The 24049-nt window shown below is 37.8% G+C and overlaps 1 protein-coding gene across 1 annotated transcript in view; it reads right to left on the reverse strand.

Annotated features, from left to right (window-relative positions):
* Nucleotides 1–6967: 6967 nt before the first annotated feature.
* The window catches only part of PRSS12 (protease, serine, 12 (neurotrypsin, motopsin)), a gene marked incomplete at its 5' end in the record, with an annotated part of 33305 nt that continues 16223 nt past the window's right edge, over nucleotides 6968–24049 (reverse strand). The window contains 5 exons of the mRNA XM_010282068.1: nucleotides 6968–7275; nucleotides 9199–9479; nucleotides 16427–16549; nucleotides 18683–18761; nucleotides 19420–19625. Of these exons, the coding sequence (XP_010280370.1) occupies nucleotides 6968–7275; nucleotides 9199–9479; nucleotides 16427–16549; nucleotides 18683–18761; nucleotides 19420–19625 (997 nt within the window). The remainder of the gene's footprint in view (nucleotides 7276–9198; nucleotides 9480–16426; nucleotides 16550–18682; nucleotides 18762–19419; nucleotides 19626–24049) is intronic.

Consider the following 24049-nt stretch of genomic DNA (forward strand, 5'->3'; position numbering starts at 1 on the left):
CCCCCCTTTTTCTCAATAAGTTGTTTTTTGGTTTTCTTTCTCCTTAGGGCTGCAGAAGCTGAAAGTATGGAGACTTATCTGTCGCTGTTGAAGATGCTCCCCTCCAAAAAGTATTTGACCGGGTATGTGTTACGTAACAAGTTATTAGAAGCGAGGTTTTGGGGGTAATAATTTAATATTTAGCGACTAAACTACAGGGACTGGGCGGTTGAAATCGAGGTATAGGCTTGGTGTTTTGGTTTTAAGGCATGCATCCTTTGTGTGTATGTTCTATCGACAAAAAAATATATCCAAGTGCATATGTAGGTGTGACTAGGAAGAATTGGGCTTGGGTGTAGATGTATTAGCTACACTAGGAATACTGGATTATGGTAAAACATATCTTGCTAGTACTTTCGCCTGCCAAACTGGAGGCATCCAAATCCACAGATTTCTCAGGCATGTCTGTGCAAGAGGAATGTCTTTTTTAATAAGCATGTTTCAGATTTAATGAAGTAAGTACTAAGGGTAATCTGTAACTGCAGGAGGGGAGAGAGAGTTGTCAAGTTGATACTAATAGCTTTGTTTCAGAGCAGTTTACAACTCCTAGGAGAGCATCGTACTGTTCAGTGATGTTTACTGTCTTGTATGTGTTTTCGGTAGCAATATTGAACTGCCTCAAACTTGTTTTTACAGGGGAAAAACACTCTTGAGTTGTGATGACAGAAGAAGATGGGTCTAAATTCCACATACGAATTCTAGGAGTAGCTGTGACTAGAACTTTTAATTTTTACTTAGGGTAGGGTGGATCTGTCTAATGTGCTGGAATTGATGCCTTTGGCAAACACTAATAGCTTTGCTTGATAACCAAAAATATCAAAAGCTAATTTTAGGCTAGGTCTTAATTTCCCTTTGGGCTTACCAGCTTTTTTTTTTTAAATTAAGTTTAGACTTGGAGCTAAATGACATGTTCTGTAGTACATCTCTCATCTTTGCAAAGAGGGGCTGGAATGTAGCTTACTGTGCCTGAAATTAGCCCTAACTGCTTCTACACAAATAAAACCCAATTAGGAATTCTAGCTTATTTTATGCTGCTTTCAGGGATCTTCTGCTCCTATCTTTGGGCTGTCACCAGGTCTTAAGCAGTTATAATAATGCTTTTGGTAGCTTAGTGGCTATGCTGCACTCTGTGAAGTTGCTGACGGTACTGCAGTATTACTAAATCGATGACATGTGCACCTTCAGTGGTGACTCTTCTGCTGTTCAAGTGTGTTGGAACGGTTGTTGCAAGGATGTGTACCGCATAAGGTGAAGGTAAGTTTGAGAGGTCTAGAAAATGAATGTGACATCTACAGTCGTAATTTTAGTATATATGCCAATGTAAAGCATTTAAATGTATCAATAAATCAATAAAGAGACATCGACTTTCACTGCAAGTGTCGCTTCTTCCTTGCAAGACTACTGATGGAACCAAGACCACATGTTCTCTGGAATTACTGATGCATGCCAAACCTGCTTGTTGTGGGGATGCAGCTTTTGGTAGCTAGGCCTTATGTTTCTAACTCTCTATGGTTTCAGCCCAAAGCAGTGACTGTGGCTGATGCACTGTGGAAGCCCTTCCAGAACCCACGTCATTTTAATCAGAGGTTACTGTTGCAGGTGTGAAACGGTGACTTTGGATGTTGCTGCTGTTTCAGATGCTGAAGGATCTTTAATACATGTTCAAGATAAGAATATACGGAACTCCAGTAGATGGTGAATCATTGCAGAATCAGACAAGTAAATTTACTGTCTTAGCTAATTCTAGCCATGCTGACACAATCTCTTGTGGAATAACTTCCAGTTAATAAGGAAATTTTTTGCAAATTGTTGCAAACTGAAAAGTGACAGGGGAAGGGGGAGGTTTTGAAAGGACTAGGAAACAAAATCTGTGAAGCTAGAACAGATCAGTAGGCAGTACAATTACTGCTAAGTACTTGGCAACTGAAGGAGGGATTCCCATTTGAAGTGGATGGGGCGGAATTGTGGATTCTAATTACAATGTGGATTAGATGTGAGGAAATTACTTCCGATGGTCATGTTGCTCATGCTTTGGAATAGGCTGGTAGGGAGATTAGGGAGCTGTCATAGGAAACATCTTTCACTTTTTTTAGGCTTGTACTTTTCCTGCTATTGCCAAAGTATAGCTGAATGTATATTCTATGTGGAGCTATAATAAGTGGTACTACACCTGTTTAATTGGTGGTGTGTGATTACTCTTTCCTTTTAAACCACTCTGCATACAACCCTATCGTATCACATCTTTGCTGCTTAGGATTCCAGGTTTGTGGCTGCCAAGCCTGGTAGCCAACAGCCATGAGTGTGTACTGTGAATTTCCTTTTCTCCAATAGAAGAGTGGACTTCTGTAGTAATCTTAGTGGTTTTAGAGGGGGAAAAAAGCTAACACACCTATTCTGCAAGTCTAGGCTTTCTGGTGTTGGCTTTTAGCTAGCTACTGTATGGCACTGCACTGTAGTTGTCTGATGTGTTACCCCAATTCCCTTGAATTTTAACCTTTGCTTTTATGAGTCAGCAGCTGCCTTTTGAATCTATTTTAACAATTTCAGTGCATAATAGCGAAATGGTCCTTTTTTTTTCTTACAAGTTGCCCTTTGAAAACTGACTGTCCTGCCTCTGCCTCCTATAATGGAGGATCCTTTTGTGTGAAACTGTCCGTAACTTAGAGGAGGACCATGTAGCTGTCCTGGTATGCCATCGTGTGACTGAGGTGGTGAGGTCATTTGTATTTCCACCTGAATAAATTGGCCTGGTGGCTTGATCTGGCCTGTGGGTTACATTTGTGGACATTAAATTTTGAGCTTTTCATCAAATATTTAGAACTTGCAAAGATAAATCAGTGGGTTCAAATCCAGAGAAGGAAAAAAACTAATTTTCAAGATGATGGTCAAATACAAAAGTATGAACTATAATGTTTGTTATGGGTATCTCTTGGTAGTGCTTAGTGAGGTTTCCTGTGGCTGAAGCTTTCCATGAGCATCCAAGTCACATCTATAGAGGGTACTGAAATCTGCTTTCCTTCATTACGTGAGTACCACAGAGGTATTCTTACAAGATGTGGCTTTTTCATTTCCATGTGGCGTAGCATGGCTTGTTTTTCATTATTTCTCTTAAATTAATTCCCAATTCCTAAACAACTGTTTACCTGTCTTTCCAATCTATTCCTTAGCTCTTGCCTTTGTAGATGCTTCGTATTTTTCTGCACCCTGTTCCATCTGCAGTTACATCCACCGTCTTGCACCTCTCTTTCACCCAAACCAGTCCTTTTTTTTTTTTCTTTACATTGCTACAAAGGTAAATAATTCTTTCCAAACTCTGAAGTCATCTTTTCCTTTTTTGTGGTTGCTTGGTGCTGCATTTGCAGGAAGTTACATTGCCAGTTTCTGTGTGCCATGCTAAATGGAATAGGAACTGTTGCATGTGAGCAGTATCTAATGTGTATGAGGTACGTCCAGTCTCTACTACCTCAGGTAACTGCATTTGCTGTTACCCAGGAGTTTGGAGTACAAACCAACCATTTTTCCTTCCTGACACTACAACCTTCTTGTTTTCTGCGTGATTTCTTCTACTGGGATCTGCTACTTGAGCCTAATTGTTTTAGCCTTCTTTTATGTTACGTTCTGTGATTGCCGCTCTGAAATCGTAACAGCGTTAATATGTTACTGAGTGTAAATATTCTAGTACCTGAAAGTGTGAAATACTTGCAGTAACATTGAAAAGGATGGAGAACATAGTTTCAGGACTGACTTGTTAAATATAAAGTACTAATAGTGCTGTGAATTTTTCTGGAAGACAGATGAGGTTATAGATATTCCCCATATAACGATCATAAAACAGGATGTTGGTTTATCTGTGGCTTACAGATAAATGCCACTTTGGGAAGCTGTTCAGGGTCGAGAGAAATGCGTGTTAAAATAGGCTTTGTGTGCCAGTTGCAGTAATGCTTCTGTTCTTTGTTTATTTTATTTGTATATTCTCTGGAAAATGGGCAAAAACTTGGAAAGTTCAGGGGGACTGCATCTAACTATAAATCTTCACAATGTGTAATCTGTCCAGGTTCCCTAACATCAGTGTTTAAGATGGTCATCTCTTCTGATAATAGAAGTGCCGAGTGCTTTCTTAGTGTTAACAGTGGCATAAACTGTGACCCACCTGCTTAATACAAAAAACCCATAGTGTAGGCTCAAGAACAGGTTTTTTCACAGCCTTGTATATATTAAAAATGTTGAACAAAGGGAGAGCAGCAAGGGTCAAAAAAATTTTTAAGCAGTTTTCAGTGTGTCGGATAAGTTAAAGCACTAGGACTTCAATCGTACAGAACAAACTCCTCTCTCTAAGAAAATGACCCAAAGCTTATATGCTTTGAAGAAAATATTTTCAAGAGCACCCTTTTCCACTTAAGAAAGCTGACATGAAGTTTACCCCGCTGGTGTTCCTGCAGCATCTGCTTGTGCATTATCTATAGGATTAATGTATGAAAGTTACAGTCGGTGTGGCAGTCTTTATTGTATACATTTACATCATCAGGCTTATTGAACAAAAATTACAATGGCATAACATAAAGACAATTTCATTTTATGTTAGCAACTGAAAAGGCATGCTCTCTGCATGAAAACAGTAGTGCAACATTTTAAAATCTATAGTAAAGCATCCTATTAAAAGAGCAAAACTAATGAACTATTGTACTAAATCTAAATGTTTACATTTAGCATGCAGACTTGATCCCCGCCCCCCAAGTATTGTATTTCTGTGGTGCGGCTTCTAGAAAAAAAATTATTTCCCCTGTACACAAAGCATGTATTGCACTATATAGCCTACTTCACCACAAGTCTCAAAATAATGGGTCTGGTATAACAGCAAAGCTTTGATGGTACCAGTAGATATTGACAGATTTACTTCCCCTTTCCTTTAATTATAAAGGGCTATGTATAAGTAAAAACGTAAATGGTTTTAAAGTTCACTAGCAGAGTGTTTCGCATAGGTCTAACCGTAGGTGGTCACAGTACTATGATTTTTGACTTGTTTTTAAGTATTTCACACTATTTCAAATAGTGTGGAATTACAGAAACCTAAAATATATTAAAGCACCTTGTGTACTAGTTTAGCACCAGTTCCAACAAGCTATTTAAACTAGTCAAGACCCTTGAAACCTTAAGTTTGAGGTTGGAGAGAAATGAAGGGCAATATCATCAACACTTCTGTATGCAAATTGAGTTGTCTTGGATATTTGTTACAACACCAGAGAGACATGGAACCATACATGAATGATTACAACATGAATACAAGCATCCCACTTTGTTCACAAAAGGCCACACAAAACTGTTGTAGCTGGAGTGTTAGGCCAAAGAAACACAGGAAGACAGCTGGTGGTAGTCATAGCACAATCGCTATGTGGTGACACACATCTGCCATGCTTGTCACACTGGCATATTTCATGGCCCATAGAGCTTTCGTTTCACCTTTTGAAGAAGCATGTTTGTTAGTGTGGTATGTAGACCATGCTTGCAGGTAGTCAGAATGGCCTTCCACAGGGATCATAGAGGTAGCACTGAACTCTCCACCTCCCTTTTGACTGTAGTCACAGATATTTTCAGGACTGATACCCATTAGTGTTGCACTAAGATGGTGATTACTTCCTGTGTTCTGTGTGAAAGTTCAATGGGGTGGCCCTTTCAAAAAGGATAGTAAGTCGATCTGTATTTGCCTTGTATGTCGAGAGTAACTTTTTATCAGTGCATTTTTTATAATAAACCATTAAGGTTTTCATAGCATGGGGGACAGTATTTGTAAGAGGAATGAAATGGAATCAAGATGTGTTAGTACTTTAAAAGTCACTGAATACTATCTAACTCTCACCTTTCCTGTAAGATCAGTCTGAACCAGTACTGCAACTAAGCAAGAGAGAGTTGTCTACACATTATCTTGTAGAAAATAGTAGTTTAAGACTTTATAGACCTTTCAGACAGGTTTTGGCTCAACATCTCCAGTATTTGCATTGTCTGTACCTTTAACTTTCTCTTTTAGGATTGACAGTTTCTTAGTGTTACTTGAGTAAAAACCTTCCAAAACCAGCAATGAGAGGGTTGGGATATTTGTTAGCCTGATACTGTACTGACAGCTAGTGGTAAAGAGGAAAAGTAAATTCTCTCTGAAATGTTGTATGTGCCAAAAATTACAAATTTCAGAAAGAAGACAAATTATATTTGTCTAGAGGAAAGAAAATAAGAGGTCATTTGTTTTTGATCTAGCTCTTGCAGCTGTGCAGGATGTTTGTAGGGAAACTAACCTCCAGTGTACTACCCATTTTACTTGGGAATGTACTTTATGCACACTAAGCTGTGAGAACAGCTATCAGAATAGCTGGGGATCTGATTACTGACAATTATATTCCTTCAAACCTTTAATGCATACTCAGAATTACTTACCAAGAATCAACCTGCTAATGGTCTCGTTAGCTAATGAAACATGAGTCAAAATTGGAGGGCTGCATGTAAGATCATAGGAATAATAGGAAAATGGTCAAGAAATGATTAAGTAAACTACAATAAAGATTAGTTTTGAAATCTGTAATTAATTCTAGAGAATAGCTTGGAGCTACTACAGTCTTCCTGTGGGCAGTGAATCACACAGTGAACGCTCCAGCTGTCCTGCTTCAATGTTACTGTAAGCTGGCTATGACTCTTCCCCCTTATCTTAGATACATGGTAACTTGTTCATGCAATATATAAACTTCCTTAACACAGAGGTATTTTGTTTGGATAGTTATCCCTAACTGGAAAGGTGTGTGTATACAGCTTGGATTTAACAAAAAGAAAAACACATGAATCTGGAAAATATGTTTCTACCCACTGTGGGCCCTAGCTGTGCACTGTCTGTGCTGTTGTCCTGCCTCAAACATTATTAACAAAGTTTCATTTTAATTAGGGACATTCATAGTTTGGTCACACTTTTTATCCAGGGTACAAAAGATGATACTTTTGTGTAGACACCTGGAGAATCTTTCACTCCACAGCCGTAGCCCCAGGAGGTCACACCATACACAACCCAGCTTTCCCCTGGACGTTCACACATCAGTGGTCCACCGCTGTCTCCTTGACAGCTATCAACACGTTTCTGTTCCTGTACGTTACCAGCACAGAGCATTCTTGTTGTGAATCTTCTTTTGTAACGCTCTTCACATACCCTCTTGGGAAGTAAGGGGATGGCAGCCTGTTGTAATGTTCTTGAATAAGCCCTTCCTGAAAAGAGTACCCAAATTATTGTCTGATTAGGGTGATTGGTCTTGTGAATGTAAATGTGATTTAATCCAATTTTTGCTGTCAGTCCTTCACACTGTTTTGTCATTAAATAAAATGACTGAAGACAAGACTAAATACTGAAAAAATCTACTGTGCATTGAATAGAATACTCAAATCTATATAGATATTGTAAATACAGAATATAGATCCTTTTTAAAAAAAAAAAAAATTAAAATTTAAGATGTAGCTTTACTCCTTGTGTTCACTGGGTCTTTCCAAGCCAGGAGTTTGTTTTGTTCCAAACATGCTTTGTGTCTTCTACAAGAATATATGCCTTAATACTTAAATGGGGAAGCTATTTTTGGGAGTCTTGAGCAGTAGAGACTTAAACTATAGAAAGAAATAATTTCTAGGTTACCAGTTCAAATCTAGTCTAGGTCAGCCTCACAGGTGCTGCATCCTCTGTCGGTTTCAGAGTAGAGCATCCAGCCAACCATCACTCTTATGCCTGGCAAGTGCATGCAAGCTTTGAGCCCAGATGCATTCTGGTAGAGATCAGCAGTATCGTTTGAATCTTTTATGATCCTGATAACTTGTATGTACCAAAGTACTAATGGCACTTTTGTCCAAAAGGAATCTTCATTTTTTAGGGGTGACCAGAACCTGTCCTTCGGTTTTCTTGATCTGTAGTGAATCCTGCATTGTATAAGCAGTGCTCTGCTTAGAAAATGTCAGGATTTGGCTTTTTTTCATTAGCTTTGCACCTCTTTTTCATTTGGAAACATGGGAAATTAAAGCCAGTGTTGGGGGATGTTTTTAAGTAAAAATCTTAATACTTTTAAAGTAATTATGATTCATGTAGTAAGTGTGAAATTTCAACTGAAGTACTGCAATGATGTAATTTCTTACCATAATGAAGTGAATTATTGCAGTGGTTAATGTTTCCTTAAATAGATGTCCTAAGTTAACAGTATTGCAGAACTTTCAGCGAATTGTGTAAAAAGCTAGACAGAGCTAGGCAATGAATTAGCAATTCTTTTCAGCAAAAAACCCCACCCTGCACGTCTGTCTCCTTTATTGTAGTACAGTGACCCAGACATCTGTGCACACAGATTAATGCATGTAAAGAGGAAGAATTGATATTTGGCCTTGCCGCCTTGTTTCCTTGCCAGTTTGAATGAGTCGGTGGAACAAAAGCCCAAGTGTGGTTGCTCTCTTGCACTGTATGCAACACCATGAAAACATAAAAGCAAAACATGCCTAATAATTTGTAAAACATTGAAAGGACAAAGACCTTTGAAGAGGAAGAATCTTGTACTGACCTAAAAAGTGACTAGATAGTTTGTTCCAGAAGCCTGGATTGCAGATTGCATTGTGGCTCTCCTAAATTTTGGCAGGATGTTCTCTTATTTAAATCTAACTGCTGACTGAAAATGTCAGTGGTAACAAGAGAGGCTAAAAAATGTTATTTTAAATTCTATTATGTGTATATTTTATATCCATTTTTCTATTGAAATGTGTAATTTAAAGAACCTTTCTAAAATATTCATTGTACTTACCTTAAAAACCTTAAATATATTTGAGCTGTTGGTTATGTTCTGAGGCAGGAGGTGATAAGCTGCTGCACAGGTTGTGTCTGGCAACAAATAAGCTTTTCATTCATGCTTGTCAATCTTAATGAGGCCATTTTACTGACTGGTTCTGTGATTTAGGGTGATGCGGTTAATCACCACTTTTCAAACACAAACTAAATTCAGTAAACAAAGTGCTGTCGTTCCTCGTTAAGCATCAGGAAAGAAAATATTCTGCTACATGAAAAGAGCAAAACTCTTCCATTTTGAGCATTTTCTTAAGTATTTGATTTTTTTTTTTTTTTGTAAGCAGCCACCAATCTTGTTACCTGAGGCTGGAAATCATTTTTACCTGTGTCACCCCATCCAGTGATATAACAGTTGGGAGCAGTTTTCTGTGGTCTCTCTCTCCTTAACGGCAAACAAGCAGGTAAGACGTGGGTACTGAATCTGGCACACTGTTCCTCTGGCCCCTGTAGCCTCACCAATGCAATGTCATAGTCGCTGCTGTCAGGCCTGTACTCTTTATGCATCACAATCTGTCGGACTCCAATTTCTTCCTCATACTCTTCTGGTACCAGTGTATGATAGTCTCCAACTCGCACAGCATAGTTCCGAGTGTTGTTGCCATGCCTAAGATTGAGGTGAAAACAAATAGGGCTGGCTCATATAAAGTCAGATCCTGAGCATGCAAACAGATTTGATCAGGGTCTTTATTGCTCCTATAAATAATGGTACCAAAAGTTTTTTTAAAAGAGCAAAAACGCTTTCTCATATGTTTAGATTGACATTCAAGTGTATCCTAAAGAATATAAAAAAAAGGCTTCTCCTGAAGTTTCAGGTTGGCCTATGTTCTTTTTTGTATATTACCACAGGCAAGGTTTCTTACGGCCATCTGCCATGACTGGCACTTATTTCAAAGGTGCAAGCGAGGTGTACATTATAAATGTATTTAGTAAGGGTAACACAAACTGCCAGGAATTGTAATGAAAACCTGAGTACTAACATCATTGTGATGCTCCAAATAAGTACTGAAATTAGAACAGTGTTCAAGCTTGCTTTGTAGGTTGATTGAGAAATTCTAGAGGCTTAGATAACTTGACAAAAACATCTTAACAAAAGGCAGAAGCATGAATCTTGTTTCTCCAGGCGTTCTGACTCCAGTCCCTTGGAGTTTCTAGAATAGAGGTATTTCTTTATAAGCTTTTTAAAAAAACAAATCCTTGAATCTCTCTCTCTCTGTTGTGCTAGATCTCACGTTCTCTTTTCTAGGTAATCTTCTGTGGTTTTTGCCAGTTTTAAAAGCTCAGTAAGGCTTCACAGTTGATTCTTTTCCTGATAAAATAAATGGCAAAATTCCATGAAGTAGGGTTGGCTGATATATTGCTGTTGTTTTTGTTGCCTTTAAGGAGATTCTTCAGAGTAAGAAAGCCTGTCAGGTGTTAACTAGTTGCTGGAGTTAGATACAACCATCTGTATTTGGCCATCTGAAGTATGACATCAGGGACAGCCTAAATCCTGCATCCCTATAGATTTTCGAATCTTTGCCTTCTGCTGCCTACTGAGAATTTCTGCTCTGACACTGATGAATCCCCTCCTGGGTCACTGTTGCTACACATCCTGCATCAGAAAAGGCTAATCTTACCATACTTTGGTGAGACACTTAGTCTACTAGATATCAGTCTAAACTACTATTATTGTTACTCTGAGCTATGATGTGGGAGCGAACAGAAGTATAATCTGGCACTGGCTGGAAAGCAGGGGGGTGTTTACAGTGCTGTGATCTGATCTGTGACCTTGGGTGAGTTTCTTTTTTGTTTTTTCTTCTGCCGTCTATCGGGCTTTCCTTAATACAGCAAGGAGTAAGGCTACACGTCTCTTCAGTATGTTAAAATACTGCATGGTACAGGCATTACTTAGCACAGCTTTCTTCTAGTATTATTTCTGTGAAAGTGACTTTTTCATAAGTTGTGCATCTTCACAATAAAATGCTTGGTACATTTCAGTACCAGCTTGTACTGAATAGGTTTTATATATTTGCTCGCTATTGCTTCTGGGCATTTTTAGAAACTATAATTCAGAGTTTAATTTAGCATGTTTACATACAGATAGACTTGAAAGCAAATTTTCCTGGCCCAGGTGCAAAAATTTCCAGTAATGCTTTGGCAAAACCATTGCATTCAACGTTAGAAACACATTTTTATATAAATATACAAATTAGGGGGGAAAGTACTTTTTATTCCTCTACTTATGGAAAATATTGGTAGGGAAATTAATCTGATTCCTGAGTTTAATCTTGTGTTCTGCAGAAAGTTGCATCTGTAGTTCAGTATTTTTATACATTAAATAGTCTTTTTTCTCTTCACTTGGAGGCTGTGTAACCTCATAGGTAATGTATTTCCTAGAACTACACCTTAAACGTTTCTGAACTGGTTGCAGCAAGAGAAACTACCACATCAAGGGCAAGTGTATTGATCACTTTGGCCATCTTTTTCATGGAAGTACCCATAATGTTGATTGTTTGACAGAAAGTATGCTACTATGGTATATGATGCAGTTTGAATATACTATGAAAACCAAACTGACAGACCCTGGTAGCTCATTTTATTATGTAAGCTAACCAATGCCTTGGTCCTCTGTGAAACTTGTGAAACAGAGGAATAAAACACCCAACTATAGAATGTTTACACACTGACAGCACAAATCCTGTGCCCATCTTCAAAATGAACAAGGTTATTGTAGAGGCAGGTAGCTGAATGGTCAGGGTGTGCAGTATCAAGCGGTGTTTCCCTTTTACAAAATCTATTTACAGAACAGATGTAATGCTCAGACTGTAAAGAGTGTAATAACACTGTGATGGGCTGTACAGCCAACTAAGTACTTCTCTAGTGTCTTGCCCAGGCCAAGATTACAAACAATCTTGGCTGATGCATTAGCCAACTTTGTAAGATGTATTTTCCTCAGAGTAAATTAGAAAAGGAAGCTGGTACTGAAAGTACTTTAGGTACTATTGCAGTAATATTTTCATTTGAATTACTCTAACTTAGATGCAAAACCCTCACTAAAGTAAATGGAAGAGTTGTTTTTGTCACTGACATCTCGGATATATTTTTTCTGGTCAAATTTCTTAACTGCATGATGACGTTCTACTTAAGAATCTGAATGATACATCAAGTGTAGTTAAGTAGTTAGTTAAGTAAAATTATGCCATTTCCATTGCCAGTTAAGCAATATTAAATAGTTTAATAGCTTTTGCTACAGCAATTGTTTGTAACTGTTGATCTCATTGCCTTTAAAAGCTATCGTAAATAGGATTCTGTACCCTAGAATGTATTGCTAAATTTGGTCCTTGAATATTTGAAAGCAATATCCTTAATAATTTTTGGTACGTGTCTGAGTGTTACATTGGAATACAAATGTATAAGGTCATTAGCATTAAATATATATTTGCCTGACATAATCTGCCAAAAACATTTTCAAAAGGTCACTGAAAATACTCTTCTTATAATTTATAGATACACTTTTTGCTCTGTGCAGCAAACCACGTATTAGTGGTATGCTGATAGTTTCTGGATTATGAAAGCTTTTTTGCCTTCAATAAATATTTGCCCATCTAAGCTAACCATTGAGTAATTGGCATATAGGTTTTGTATAAATAAACACAATCACAGTACTTTGCAGATGTGCCTTATTGGTGATGCAAGGGAAATCTGGCTCTCAAGCAGAGAAAGGTAATTTTACATGGTATAAATCTTTCTTTTTTAAATGTAATGGGTGCCTCTGCATTTTAGTTTATAGGCCTTATTCACAACATAAGTTACAGGATTTACCATATACTCTATCCATTATTTTTAATGCAATTTGAAGGGAGGAAGGGGTTGTGTGTGGTTTATTAATTTTTTTTTTTTAAAACCTCATGGAAGTCAGAGTACTACAGAGCCACAAATGGATTAAGTGTTTGTAATTTAGATGAGAAACGAACACACTTCCTTCCTAAACTGATTTAATAATCAAAGGAACTTGATTTTTAATTGTTTATTTTGATTCGTAAGCCTGGGCATGAAGGAAAAATGTTTTTGACTAGTGATAACGAGTGCTCTCCTGTCAGCCATATATTAGATAGTATAGTAGAAAACCTGCTGCTCCTATTTACAGTTACATCCTTGATTTTGACAAAAGGAACAGTGTTCCCTTTAATAAGTTCCTGCTGTTTTTCTGTGTTATGGATGATGGTCATTTATAGTAGAATAATGAAGAAAGGCGATCCAGGAAAGCTTATCTTAATTAAAGGTACTGTTTTTAAACATTTAATAGAATGAGAAGTGCTGCTTCTCATGCAAATAAATCAAACTTTAATAGCTACAAGGCTTCTAGTGAGAAGCTTAATGAGCAGGTTTTGCACAGATTTACCATATTTTTGTGCACATTCACACACATAAGGCTTTCCTAAACTGATTTTTTCATTTGTATACAATTATATTTCTTCCCCTGTAGTACTTTGTATTTGCCAAATATGGAAAAATTGTAATAGAGCCTCGGTACATAAAAAAAGCGAAGTAGTCTACCTCAGGGGTGTCCAGTCTTCTGCACCTAAAAGTCACCTATGAAATGGCAGAGAACCACCACACAGACTCACATTTGAAGAGTGGAGGCAGAGGAGGAGTCTGGGAGTGCTTCATGCGTGGAAAATGATGTTGCTTTCAGGGTATTACCCCTCTGTTGGATGGCTGGGCGTGCCTTTAAGCTCTAGTGCAGCCTGGCAATGTTGATCTTGGCACTTCCTAGAAGATTTCTTTCCCGGCCAGCGGGAGGATGGATTAATAATCAGCCACCATGCCAATATCATCCTGCTGCCAGTCAAGTAATGTACTGACATTGAAGGCACACCTGAATTCATTTCACCATTCATGCTAAATTTGAGAAAACGGAATTTTAACTCTGGCGTCTACTTTGATTTCTGGTTTCTTACTAGGTATTTGGTTCCACTGTGCCTCAGGGTCCCTAGTTCTCAAAATAAAATTACTAGGACCATGTTGAAGTACACATGGGCATTCAGAAATGCCCAAAGCAGGACTTCTATGAGAGTTATATTAATAGAATAGTACAATGTTCAAGTAACACAGTATTTCCTAACATTACATCATGGTAATTATAATTTCCTGGTTTTTCTATGCTTCCTATTTCTAATTATCCAAAGTTAATATTTTTTTTAATGTATAGACCTGCAAATTCCCTATAGCTGTCAGAACCACTGAGGACAAAACTTGATAATAAGATGGGTGGCTTCAAACAATTTTTGATCTTAAATTATGTGTCTATGAAATTACAGAAACCAGGAATGCTGCTATACTACTGGTGAACAATTGTAATCATCATGCATAAAATTGTATTTAATTTTTATCTATAGTACAGATGTGCCCACTTTTGTTACTTAAGCAGTGTTCCAATTTCCAGGATATGAGAAACGGTATACTGGCCTTTCTCTGTCTGTGGAAAATATGTGAAGAAGGCGCTTGATCTATAGATAGCTCTTGGAAACCTAGCCCCTTAAAATCATTCTGAGATCATTAGGAAGTTCGTCCCAGTCTGTCCAATGTCAACTTAGAGCTAAAGGTGCCTCCTCTCTTTTTACAGTAAACAGTAGTGCATCTACAGGCTGTTGGGGCTGCACGCTTGGATCTAGGTGGCAGTTTTAAATGCAATATCTGAGGCAAAGCAATACTTGGATCCCCGAGACCACATGGAACAGTTTAAGGGTAGCCTGTAACAGACCCTTGAGTTGCTGCACCCATCTCAAAGTATCACAGTGTACATGGCTCCAGCCATGCTGCTGCCCCATCATGTGGGTGTTCAGCAGAGTATCCAAAATGGGCATGCTTGGGCAGCACATTCAGTAATGAGCCCCAGCTACGTCAGCAAGCCATTGGGAAGCACACATAATGTATTCTGTGGGAATTGCTTTCTGTAAGAAGCACAGCAAATACAAACTTGTTTCACCAAACTTTATGAAAGCATTCTAGTAAGGTGAAGAGTTGGGTAACTAAGATCTTGATTTGCACACAGAAAACATAATTGGCTTCCTGTGACCTCCCCTTTTTGTTTTCTTGAAGAGAGATCTTTGAGGTAAAATAACAGGAAAGATTGTCTTGTTTTCAAACCTTTAATCAAAGGCTTTCTCAAGAGCTTAAGTTGCATCCTTAGTAATTGCAGGGGAATAGGAAGCCATTTTCTATAAATTTTGATGGTAGCAACTGAAGTGCTTTCATAGTTCCACAGAAACAACAGGGACATCAGTAGAAATAGGCAGAAATTTTATTGAGTTTGACCATTTCAGCTTGAAATATTACCAAGAAAAGTCCTTCATGATTTTCATGAAACATGAAATTGAAAAATGTGCATCTGGTGTTAAGCAAAGGTAACACTCTCCATTTGAGTAGAAGTCTACCTGACTCTTCTTTTTAGTTATCAGTGTGCAAAGGGAGAAGCTCAAAGGTCAAAGTTAAAACATTTGCAGCCCACTTCAGTAAATTCTAGCAAATGTCCTCAGTACAGCAATGCTGCTGCTGTTCTATGCTTTTATTTCAGCCTGTACTGCAACCTTTTGTAAGGGTTCCAATCAAATAATTGCTGTTGAAAGCTTAAAGTACCAGACCTGCTTCCTTATTGTGCAAGTTGATGCTTTTATACTATAGTAACTTAGAATAGTTAATATAGTAACAGAATATCTGTTTCTGCAAAAATAGGAAAAGACATTTTAAAACGCTAGGTAATAGCTCACTACTGAGAATTGCAGAAGTTAGACCAAGTAGATAGTGTGATTTACAAGGGCGTTTGAGTTGGAAACCAGTTGCTAAACATGTGGAAAGGAGCTGAATTTGGTATAGTTTTCTTAGGTGCCAGTGTCAGAGAATTATACCAGTATAACCACTTAGACAATTACTTCTTTGTTAAAGGGGATGGGACCTTGGTTTAGATGGCTGCAAAGGACAATTCTTTATGGATTGTGAGATAACAGAGTAAGGTAGTTGCTTTAGCCTATTTGTGAAGAATAGGGAAAACAGCTTGGTCTTGCTAGCATCCAGTGTACAGATTTACTTACCTATTAGACTATATAATAGTGCTTTACCCTAAAATGGGTTGGGGGGGACTAGTTCATCTACTCACTGCAGTGTTACAATAAAATGTCTTATCACTGCCAATATTTATCATTACCAAAAATAATTCGAAATACTGTCCTGTGTGTAATGTTTGCTCAGTTGTCTTCACTATAACCTGAGAGCCATAAGCTGCAGTTTTGTTGGAACAGAAAGCTGTGTTAAAATGTCAGAAGTATGGTCTATACTTTTTCATGGAAATGCTGAAGTTGTTAATATAAGTCTTGTGAATGATGACACCCAGAATAATTTCAATGTATTAGTTTTTTAGTTTGTTTTTCTTTGGAGGGAAAGGAGGTTTGTTGGTAGGGTATTTTTTAAACCAAAGGCCAACTCTTTGGAACGGTTTTCAGTGGAATGTTTTTGCCTATACCCAGGACAACAAAACAGTTTGAAAATGCACTTCACTATTGAAGAGAGACCTACCTTTTAAAGCAATGTGCAGCAGTGAGGACCCAGCAGCTGCTGATGAGAGTTGCACCACACAAGAGTCGTCCATCACCATGAGAAGATTTCAGTCGGAGTGCAACCTGCCATGGCCAGCCGCCCCTACAGAGGACATAAGACGTTGTGCTCGGGGTACAACAATGGAAAAGTAAGGTAGCTTGTAGTTACCTTGAATGTAAATCCAGTTAGTTTCTTTGACTGACATAGCTTGCAGCCTGTGTTATTTATTGAGTAGCAGTTGAGAATACCTTTATATTCCTGCAGCATTCAGAATTCCATTTAACAATGCTCAGGATTACTTTACGGATTGTTTGGGCATCCAGCACTCTGAGTGCTTCCTCCCACTGTCAGTTATTTTAATTTTCCCTTCTCGGATTGCATTCATTGTGCCAAAAATACATGCTGTGGGTTCCTCACCAAACACCATCCAAGTCAACAAACCAGAAACTTCCTGTCAACTGGAGAGGGGAAAGAAGGGAATTTCGTGAAAAGCTTAACCCAGCATCCTTTCCTTTCATCTTTTCGGTTAATATCTTTGTCAGTCCTGAGCTGTTTGAAAAGGGAAGCTGGCAAACCAAAAGGTCTAAAGCAACTGTAGAAAGCACAAGTAATAGATTAGCATGTTTTTTTCAGCCTGTGATTGTCTGTTTTGTATAGTAGATCTGGGATACATATTTGCAGGCCTATGAAGACAGGATGGGTTATTTTTTGCCAGTTTAATAGATTAGCAAAATACAGAATCAGAGAGAAGGGAGAGGGAGAGAAATGCACCTGTAAGCCACAGCAACATCCAAGAATAAGCAACAGGTAGGCTTAGGTGTTTTCTTACTACTGTCAACTTGAATAGATACGCTGGAGTACAAGAGCTGCCCAGGATCATCTAGTCCAGTGAGATAGGATTCTCAGAGTTGCCAGTGCCAAATGCTTTAAAGTAAGGTAGAGGAATTTACTTCCCATAAAGCATAAAACAATGTAGACATTTTTTAGTCTTGGAAGATGGGATTTAATATGTCTTCCCAAAATGGCGTAATTGGGACAGCTTTAGATTTCCTGGTATGAATGTAAGTATCCAGTTCCTTTTTGAACTTTGTCAAGTTCTTTGTCTTCATGACTTCTTGTGACAATGTGTCCTTTTCTGATATTGTTCATATGTTCCTTTTCTTGATTTTTGAAGCACTTCTGAGCGCACTATTGGATTTCTCTCACCTTTTTGCTTCATCTAATACCCCTGTGCTTATTTATTATGAGATAGTTTCTTGCTCTGACTTAATTGTGCAATCTGTTATTTGTTACTGTTTCATTTCATCCAGTGTCCTTTGTACACATGTTCTGAGACAGTAATTCTCAGTCGTCTTTTTCTGTACAATGCATTATTTATTACCCTCATTTGTCTCTTTACTAAGCCAAGTAATACTACTTTGCTCTGTCTGACTGCATTTAAATGCTTTTCTGGGCTCCCTCTTGTTACTGTTCTTTGAAGCTTCTCCACTTAAGCAGTGTCTTTTTTTAAAATGGATTGACTGATGATGTGCATGTACTTTGAAATAGGTTGCGCAATGACATGTAATGATACTGTAAGTGTATTTTTTGCAATCCCTTTTGTAAGATTCTATGAATATGTATTTTTTGTAGTTACTCACAACTGTTAAGAAAATTAAAGCCTATACTTCATATCATAGCATTTAGTAGTAGTAGCAGTAGTATTTCATTAATCTGATTATATTAACTAAATGTAAACATGTCATTAAAAGCTAAGAACAAAGTGTTAACAAAAAACCTGGGTTTATAGCTGTGTCGTCATCAGAGGAGTGTATTTTGTGAACAAAAATCAGCTCTTAGGCAGTCAATCATACCCAGGCCTTTTTTTCAGTGTAGGTAGCATTTAAAACCTTGTACTATAATCATAGCTCTCTTCATATAGCTCACATCCTGATATCAAGATATACTTTAAAAAAAAAGTAAAATGGCTATTTTGAAAGTAAGAAATTTAACCCAATCAAGGACTAAACCCATAAGCATTTACAGCTTTTCAATGAATGCTGCAATATCAATGAATATTTTTTAATTTCCTACCAAATTTACTTTGAATATATTTCTGCTTCTACCTCATGACAAGCTAAAAGAAAAACAAACAACAAACCTGCAATAAAACTATAAATTAGGGAAACTGCTTATGGCAAATACATGTCTTAGAAGTTTTATATTCAAAATTATTTGTCTTTAGCAAATATTTACCGTAAAGAATTTTTCCCACCAATTATTCGCTTTTGTCGACGATGTAACAACCTCAATCCACAAACAGAAGCAAGAGAATCTAAACCAGAAAGGGACATGTAGGCAGCATTAAAATCAAATGAAAAGTAGCCAATCAATGAGAGCTAACTAAAAAAATCCCCAAACACCAAGGCTGAAGTTATTCTGTGTTTCATGGTAGTCTTTAACAACCAAATTTTGCTCAGGGAAAATGCACTGAATTCTCTCAGACTTAGGAGTTCTTTTTAGCTGAGATCTTTTGACTGCGGTCACAGAGCAATTTACACATTTGTGCTCCGCTTCTTAAGTGGGATTTTTTTATAGCATTCTTCCTTACTTCATGTAAGTGGAAGCAGAGCTTGGCATGCCACACAGGTCTCAGTCCTCAGCTGAAGATAACCTATACCTTGAAAAGTTGAAAGTAGCTGTCTAGGTTTTTGCATTGTCACATCCCTCATACAACTTAAGAAAAATGGCTGCTGTAAACCATGGTAGAGAAATACCCTCTATCGTTGAATAGTCTTTGATTCCTTTGTGCAGCTGGCACAGCAATGAGATTGCACAGTGTAAGCAGAGAGGATTTCCCACCACTTTTGTTCATATAATTCTTTTGATAGAACTGTTTCCTTTGTGAGGTGGGATTGTTTACATCCATCTCTTCCTACCCTGACAGTTCCTCATCCCAGCCTGTTGGTCTGCCACTTACAATGGGGCTTTACCTTTATTGCTGTTCCCGGGGGCCTTCTTGCTTGGGTGGTCACAGATCACCCCTGCGTCCTCGCTGTGACGGCAGTTGTGCGTCCCAATGTCCTGCTTAATGCAGTCTGCCAGGGATCTCTCATTTCCTGTACATTTCACATTATCCACGTGGATTGGGCCTTTCCCCTCCCCAAAATATGCCATTGTTCTTGCTCTAGCTGGACCTCTGGAAACGGAGCATATTTTTTTCATTAAACATTTTGAGGCATTATTCTACATTTTTCACTACTGGCTCTGCAGTATTTCAGTGAATAAGATATTGAGGTTTTATTCCAAGGCCTGTCAGTCATCTACTTGATGTCAACTTTTCTTCTCATTGCCTCTGTTACTCTGGTATGGAGAAAAAAACACAAGTGTAACAACATTGCTACAGTTCATTAATGTTTAAAAAACACTTTTATGTATCTAGTTAGAAGGCACTATGCAAAATGTTTTACACTGTAATGGCATTACAAATACCTATAATGCAAAACATGTGAAAGCTGCTTTTCCATAATCTCTTTAATCCTCATATAAAATCAGCATCTGTGAATGCTAAAAATAATTTTTTCTGGTCTGGTTCCCTCAGAAAGGTGGGCCAGTTAAATACAGTATATTTGCAGTGCGGTAGGAGATATGATTTACAGATCTGTTAGTAGTTAATAAGTATTAACATACTTTGTTACCATGCCATTTTTGAAGTGCACCCCACAGTTCTAAAACTGTAAGATAATTGGAGAAAGACTGAACCCAGTTCAGTCTCAGCACCCACCTTTTCCTGGGAGGAACCCTGTACTTGGTGCTTCTGTAGCATTTTCATACATAGGCCTCAAGGCACTTTACAAAGGGCGGTGTGATAATCCTATTGTTGTGTAAGGATAAGTGTCAAACCTAAGTATTTAAATGTTGGACTTAGGACATTTTATTAGGGTTTGAAGTCCTGACCCTTATAGCTTGTACATCATGCCATACATCTTCAGCAATGATCTCAGTGTCAGTTGTGTGAATGACCTCTTTGGAATGATGAACTTTTCTCCCAAATGAGGGAGTAGGTGAACAAACGCAATTAAAAAAAACCAATGTGACTTGTGCACGTAAGTGTCTCATTTAGTAACTTTGTGATAGATTTTTTTATTTTTAATTACTTAGGATAGTGCTTCTTAATAGAAAAATAGATGTTTTATTCTATACAGTTTAAGAGTCAAAGAATTAGGAGTAGAGACCACCCAACTGGCTATACACAGAAGTGGGGCAGCCACCTCTAGGTGTGTCTGAACTACAAGTTTACGTATCAGTTAAGAGCAATTTACTGTTACTTTATTGTGATAAGAATATACTGAATACTAGGTAACTAAACTGTTGCACTGTATCATAATTTTCCATTTTACAGGGTATGTGACAACTGCATATTGTAAAGGACAGTACTTCTATGTATACAAAAGGGTAACTGCATGTACAGTGAAATGATGGAGTAGAGAAAGAGATTTTAACAACAAAAATGTACTGGGCAAGAAAGTATTTCTCTCCCTTTACATCTCTTTTTATATCTGTTTTAATAAGTGCAGTGTTGGGGAAGATAGGTGAGAATGGCATAAAGAGTTTTATGTCCCTTCATCAGCTAGGGGTTCTCTGTGGGGAGGAATTTTGATTTGTCATACCATCTTCAAAGCTTTGTCATACTAGAAGTGTGGCTGGATCAAACTCAAAGAATCCAGCCATCAATTGCCCATATCCATATAACTGAAACATGAAAGTAGTACATACAAGCTTCGTCCTTTTTCAAACTTGCACACAGAAAGCCTTGCCTGTTCGGATTTTTGAAGGGTATTGAAGGGTAGGTGGGCAGTTTTTCTAAGTAGGGAATGTTGGTTAGAATGTGTGAATTGTAAAAAGCCAGGAAGGAGAAGTATGCAAAACATCTGACAAGATGATACCACAAGGTCAACTGTCCTTACACATTTTGAATTTCCATGGTTAGTGTGTATTTACCAGATAATCCAAAGCCTTAACTGACTTTGGAACCAGTATAGAACAATCCTTGCCTAATGAGTTTACTGTGATGTAACTTGTCAGTCACAAGCAATATGCCTCTTCTTGCCTCAAGTATTTTTCTGTTGTGAACAATGCTCTGATTACAGATAACTACAAAAACAAAAAGTCTAACTCTTCAATACTTGTGGGCAGCTGATGTGCGAATGTATGGTATTACAAAATAGTGAGACAGTACAGGCACTCCTTGCAAGTTCTTGCCTTGTTTTCTTATGTCAAAAAACAAAGTTTCTGCTTAAGGGCATTGCTCTGAAGTTCCTCAGGATATTGAAAACTGCTTTGTTGTGAATCACCACAGTATTCCTAGCCTTTCCCAGAGAGGTATTTATTGCAGTTTAGTATACAATTGTCTCTGCAGATTCTTACTGGCTACTTAATAAGAGCATTGCCTCCATTGGCTTAACAGATAAATCTCAAAGGATACTCTGACATCTGTGAGGTCGCATATGTAAATATTTTAGGTGAAAGAGATGTGGAGACAAAGATGAAGGAGGGAACTTAGAGGAACTTATGGATTGCAGTTGACATGAACTGAATCATGGGACTTGGACTGCAGAGACTCTTCATACCTTTATATGAAAGCTATCTATCTCTTCCTGTGCATTCCGTAATCTCTGTGCTGATAATTGCTATGAAAGGTGTGTCCACACCCACTCAACAAAAAAAGAAAAACAACCCACTGTTTAAACAGAACATCTACCATGAAACAAATGTAAAAATCATTATGTTCTAGAACAAGGAGTGCAGCTTAGTAGAGAAGATTATTTCATATAATAGGTAGATCTCTAAATGTAGAAGTGTTAAGTCGTATGTGTTTGCTACATGCTGGAATCTGGTTTTACCGCTGGTTTTAGTCCACCCTTAACAAATGTGTATGTGTCCCTTAATTGCTTTCCAAGCCAGCTATTTATGCACAGGTGACCATCAGAGAAATAACCTTTTTGCTTGCTCAGATCTGTCCCTAGAGAGAAGGGTGGCTTCAGGCCGTATTGCCTAGCTTTCCTCAGACACAGGGCCATACACAATAACATGCTGAGCTCTTCAGATGCAGTATTATCGTTATTCGTAATACTGTTAATCAGAAAATTCAGCTGATTATTATAGGTGGCCAACTACCCTAGAACTTTTTTTTTCCTGTAATAGATAATATATGCCATTAATGCTCCAAAAATTTGTTCATTTGGGCGGTGGGTATGTGCACGTGCATTCTTATAAGCCTGTCCTAAATGAAAGGGGTCCAATTTTACTGGGCCACTTAATTCACTAAAATGCAAAAGCTTCTAAAACCATCTTTCGCTCTTTACTCATTCTACCAAAATACTTTTGTATGCTAAACCCAATCACATAGTACTTCAGAAAAGGTGTGTGTTTTTCTCTTAGTGTTTATCCTGCTACATATATACTTTGATTAGGGTGCTATTAATGATGTTTTCATGACTGGTTTTAGCCAATTAATAGGGCTGTTTTCTAATGTTCTTTATATTACATTTTTCTAACATTAACTGTGAATTTGACAAACTGGCTTAATGTGACATCTTTAAAACTAGGATTGCTTTGAACCTAGTGATTTTGCCAACTCGGGGATTTTCTTATTTCAGTCTCAGAATGAACCCTAGTAAATGGCTGAGAATGTTCCAAAGCAGGATTTCATAAAATAAATGTACAGATAAGCATTGACAGTACGAATAATATGTGCAGGAAAAACTCAGTCCATTTTCTCAGTGTTTACCCTTTGCTTACACAAGTTTTCCTTTTTAAGGTAGTCTTTTCTCCTATTTGTTATATTAAAAGTGTGAAATTTTTTCCCCAAGGAATGTAACTCCCCAGTAGGAAAGACTTGAGAATTAAACACGGCATTGTAAAGGGAGTTGAATGATACTGTTTAGTTCTGTGATCAGTCTTAATGAAAACTGATGTCAGCTTCAGTATTGGGTGCTTTTTGAATTCCTCCCGGGAAAAGGTCATAACATGTTTATTTTTAAAGAAACAACATTCGTCATCCCTCAAGCTCAGGTGCACAAACCCAGAAGCCCCAGCCATGCTTTGGAACAGTCAAGTCACCACTGAATATAACTTGAACTTCAGCAAAAAGCTCTGTGCATGAACTCCTAGGCCCAGAAGCAATTACAGCTCATCAGGGCAGCTAATGGTATAGTCAGGTTTGTGGAATGCAACTGTCTAGACATAGGGTCACCAAGATCCAGCATTTCCAACAAGCTCTCCCAATTTGGAACCTAATTTTAGATTTCTAAAATGTGGCTATCCCTGGTCCTTCAGGAAACATGTACTCTGTTGTATCCCATAATCTTAACCCCGCATTCTGACATGACACAAATTGAGAATCAAGCCAACTGTCACACAAACATAAAAGGCTAGAGAGGCTGAGGATGAAGCAGACTAAATGAATGATTCAGTGGGAGATAATACAAGTCAAGTTTTGTAGTTTTTGAAGCCGTAGTCTGCTACTACTTATAAATATGCTTTACTAAACGAATACCAGAAAATTTTTAAAAGGCATACATTATGTGTTCAGACATCGTTTGGTGATACGTGGTTGTACAG

This window comes from Phaethon lepturus, unplaced genomic scaffold, assembly GCF_000687285.1.
Source record: "Phaethon lepturus isolate BGI_N335 unplaced genomic scaffold, ASM68728v1 scaffold37702, whole genome shotgun sequence".
NCBI classification, from domain to species: Eukaryota; Metazoa; Chordata; class Aves; order Phaethontiformes; family Phaethontidae; genus Phaethon; species Phaethon lepturus.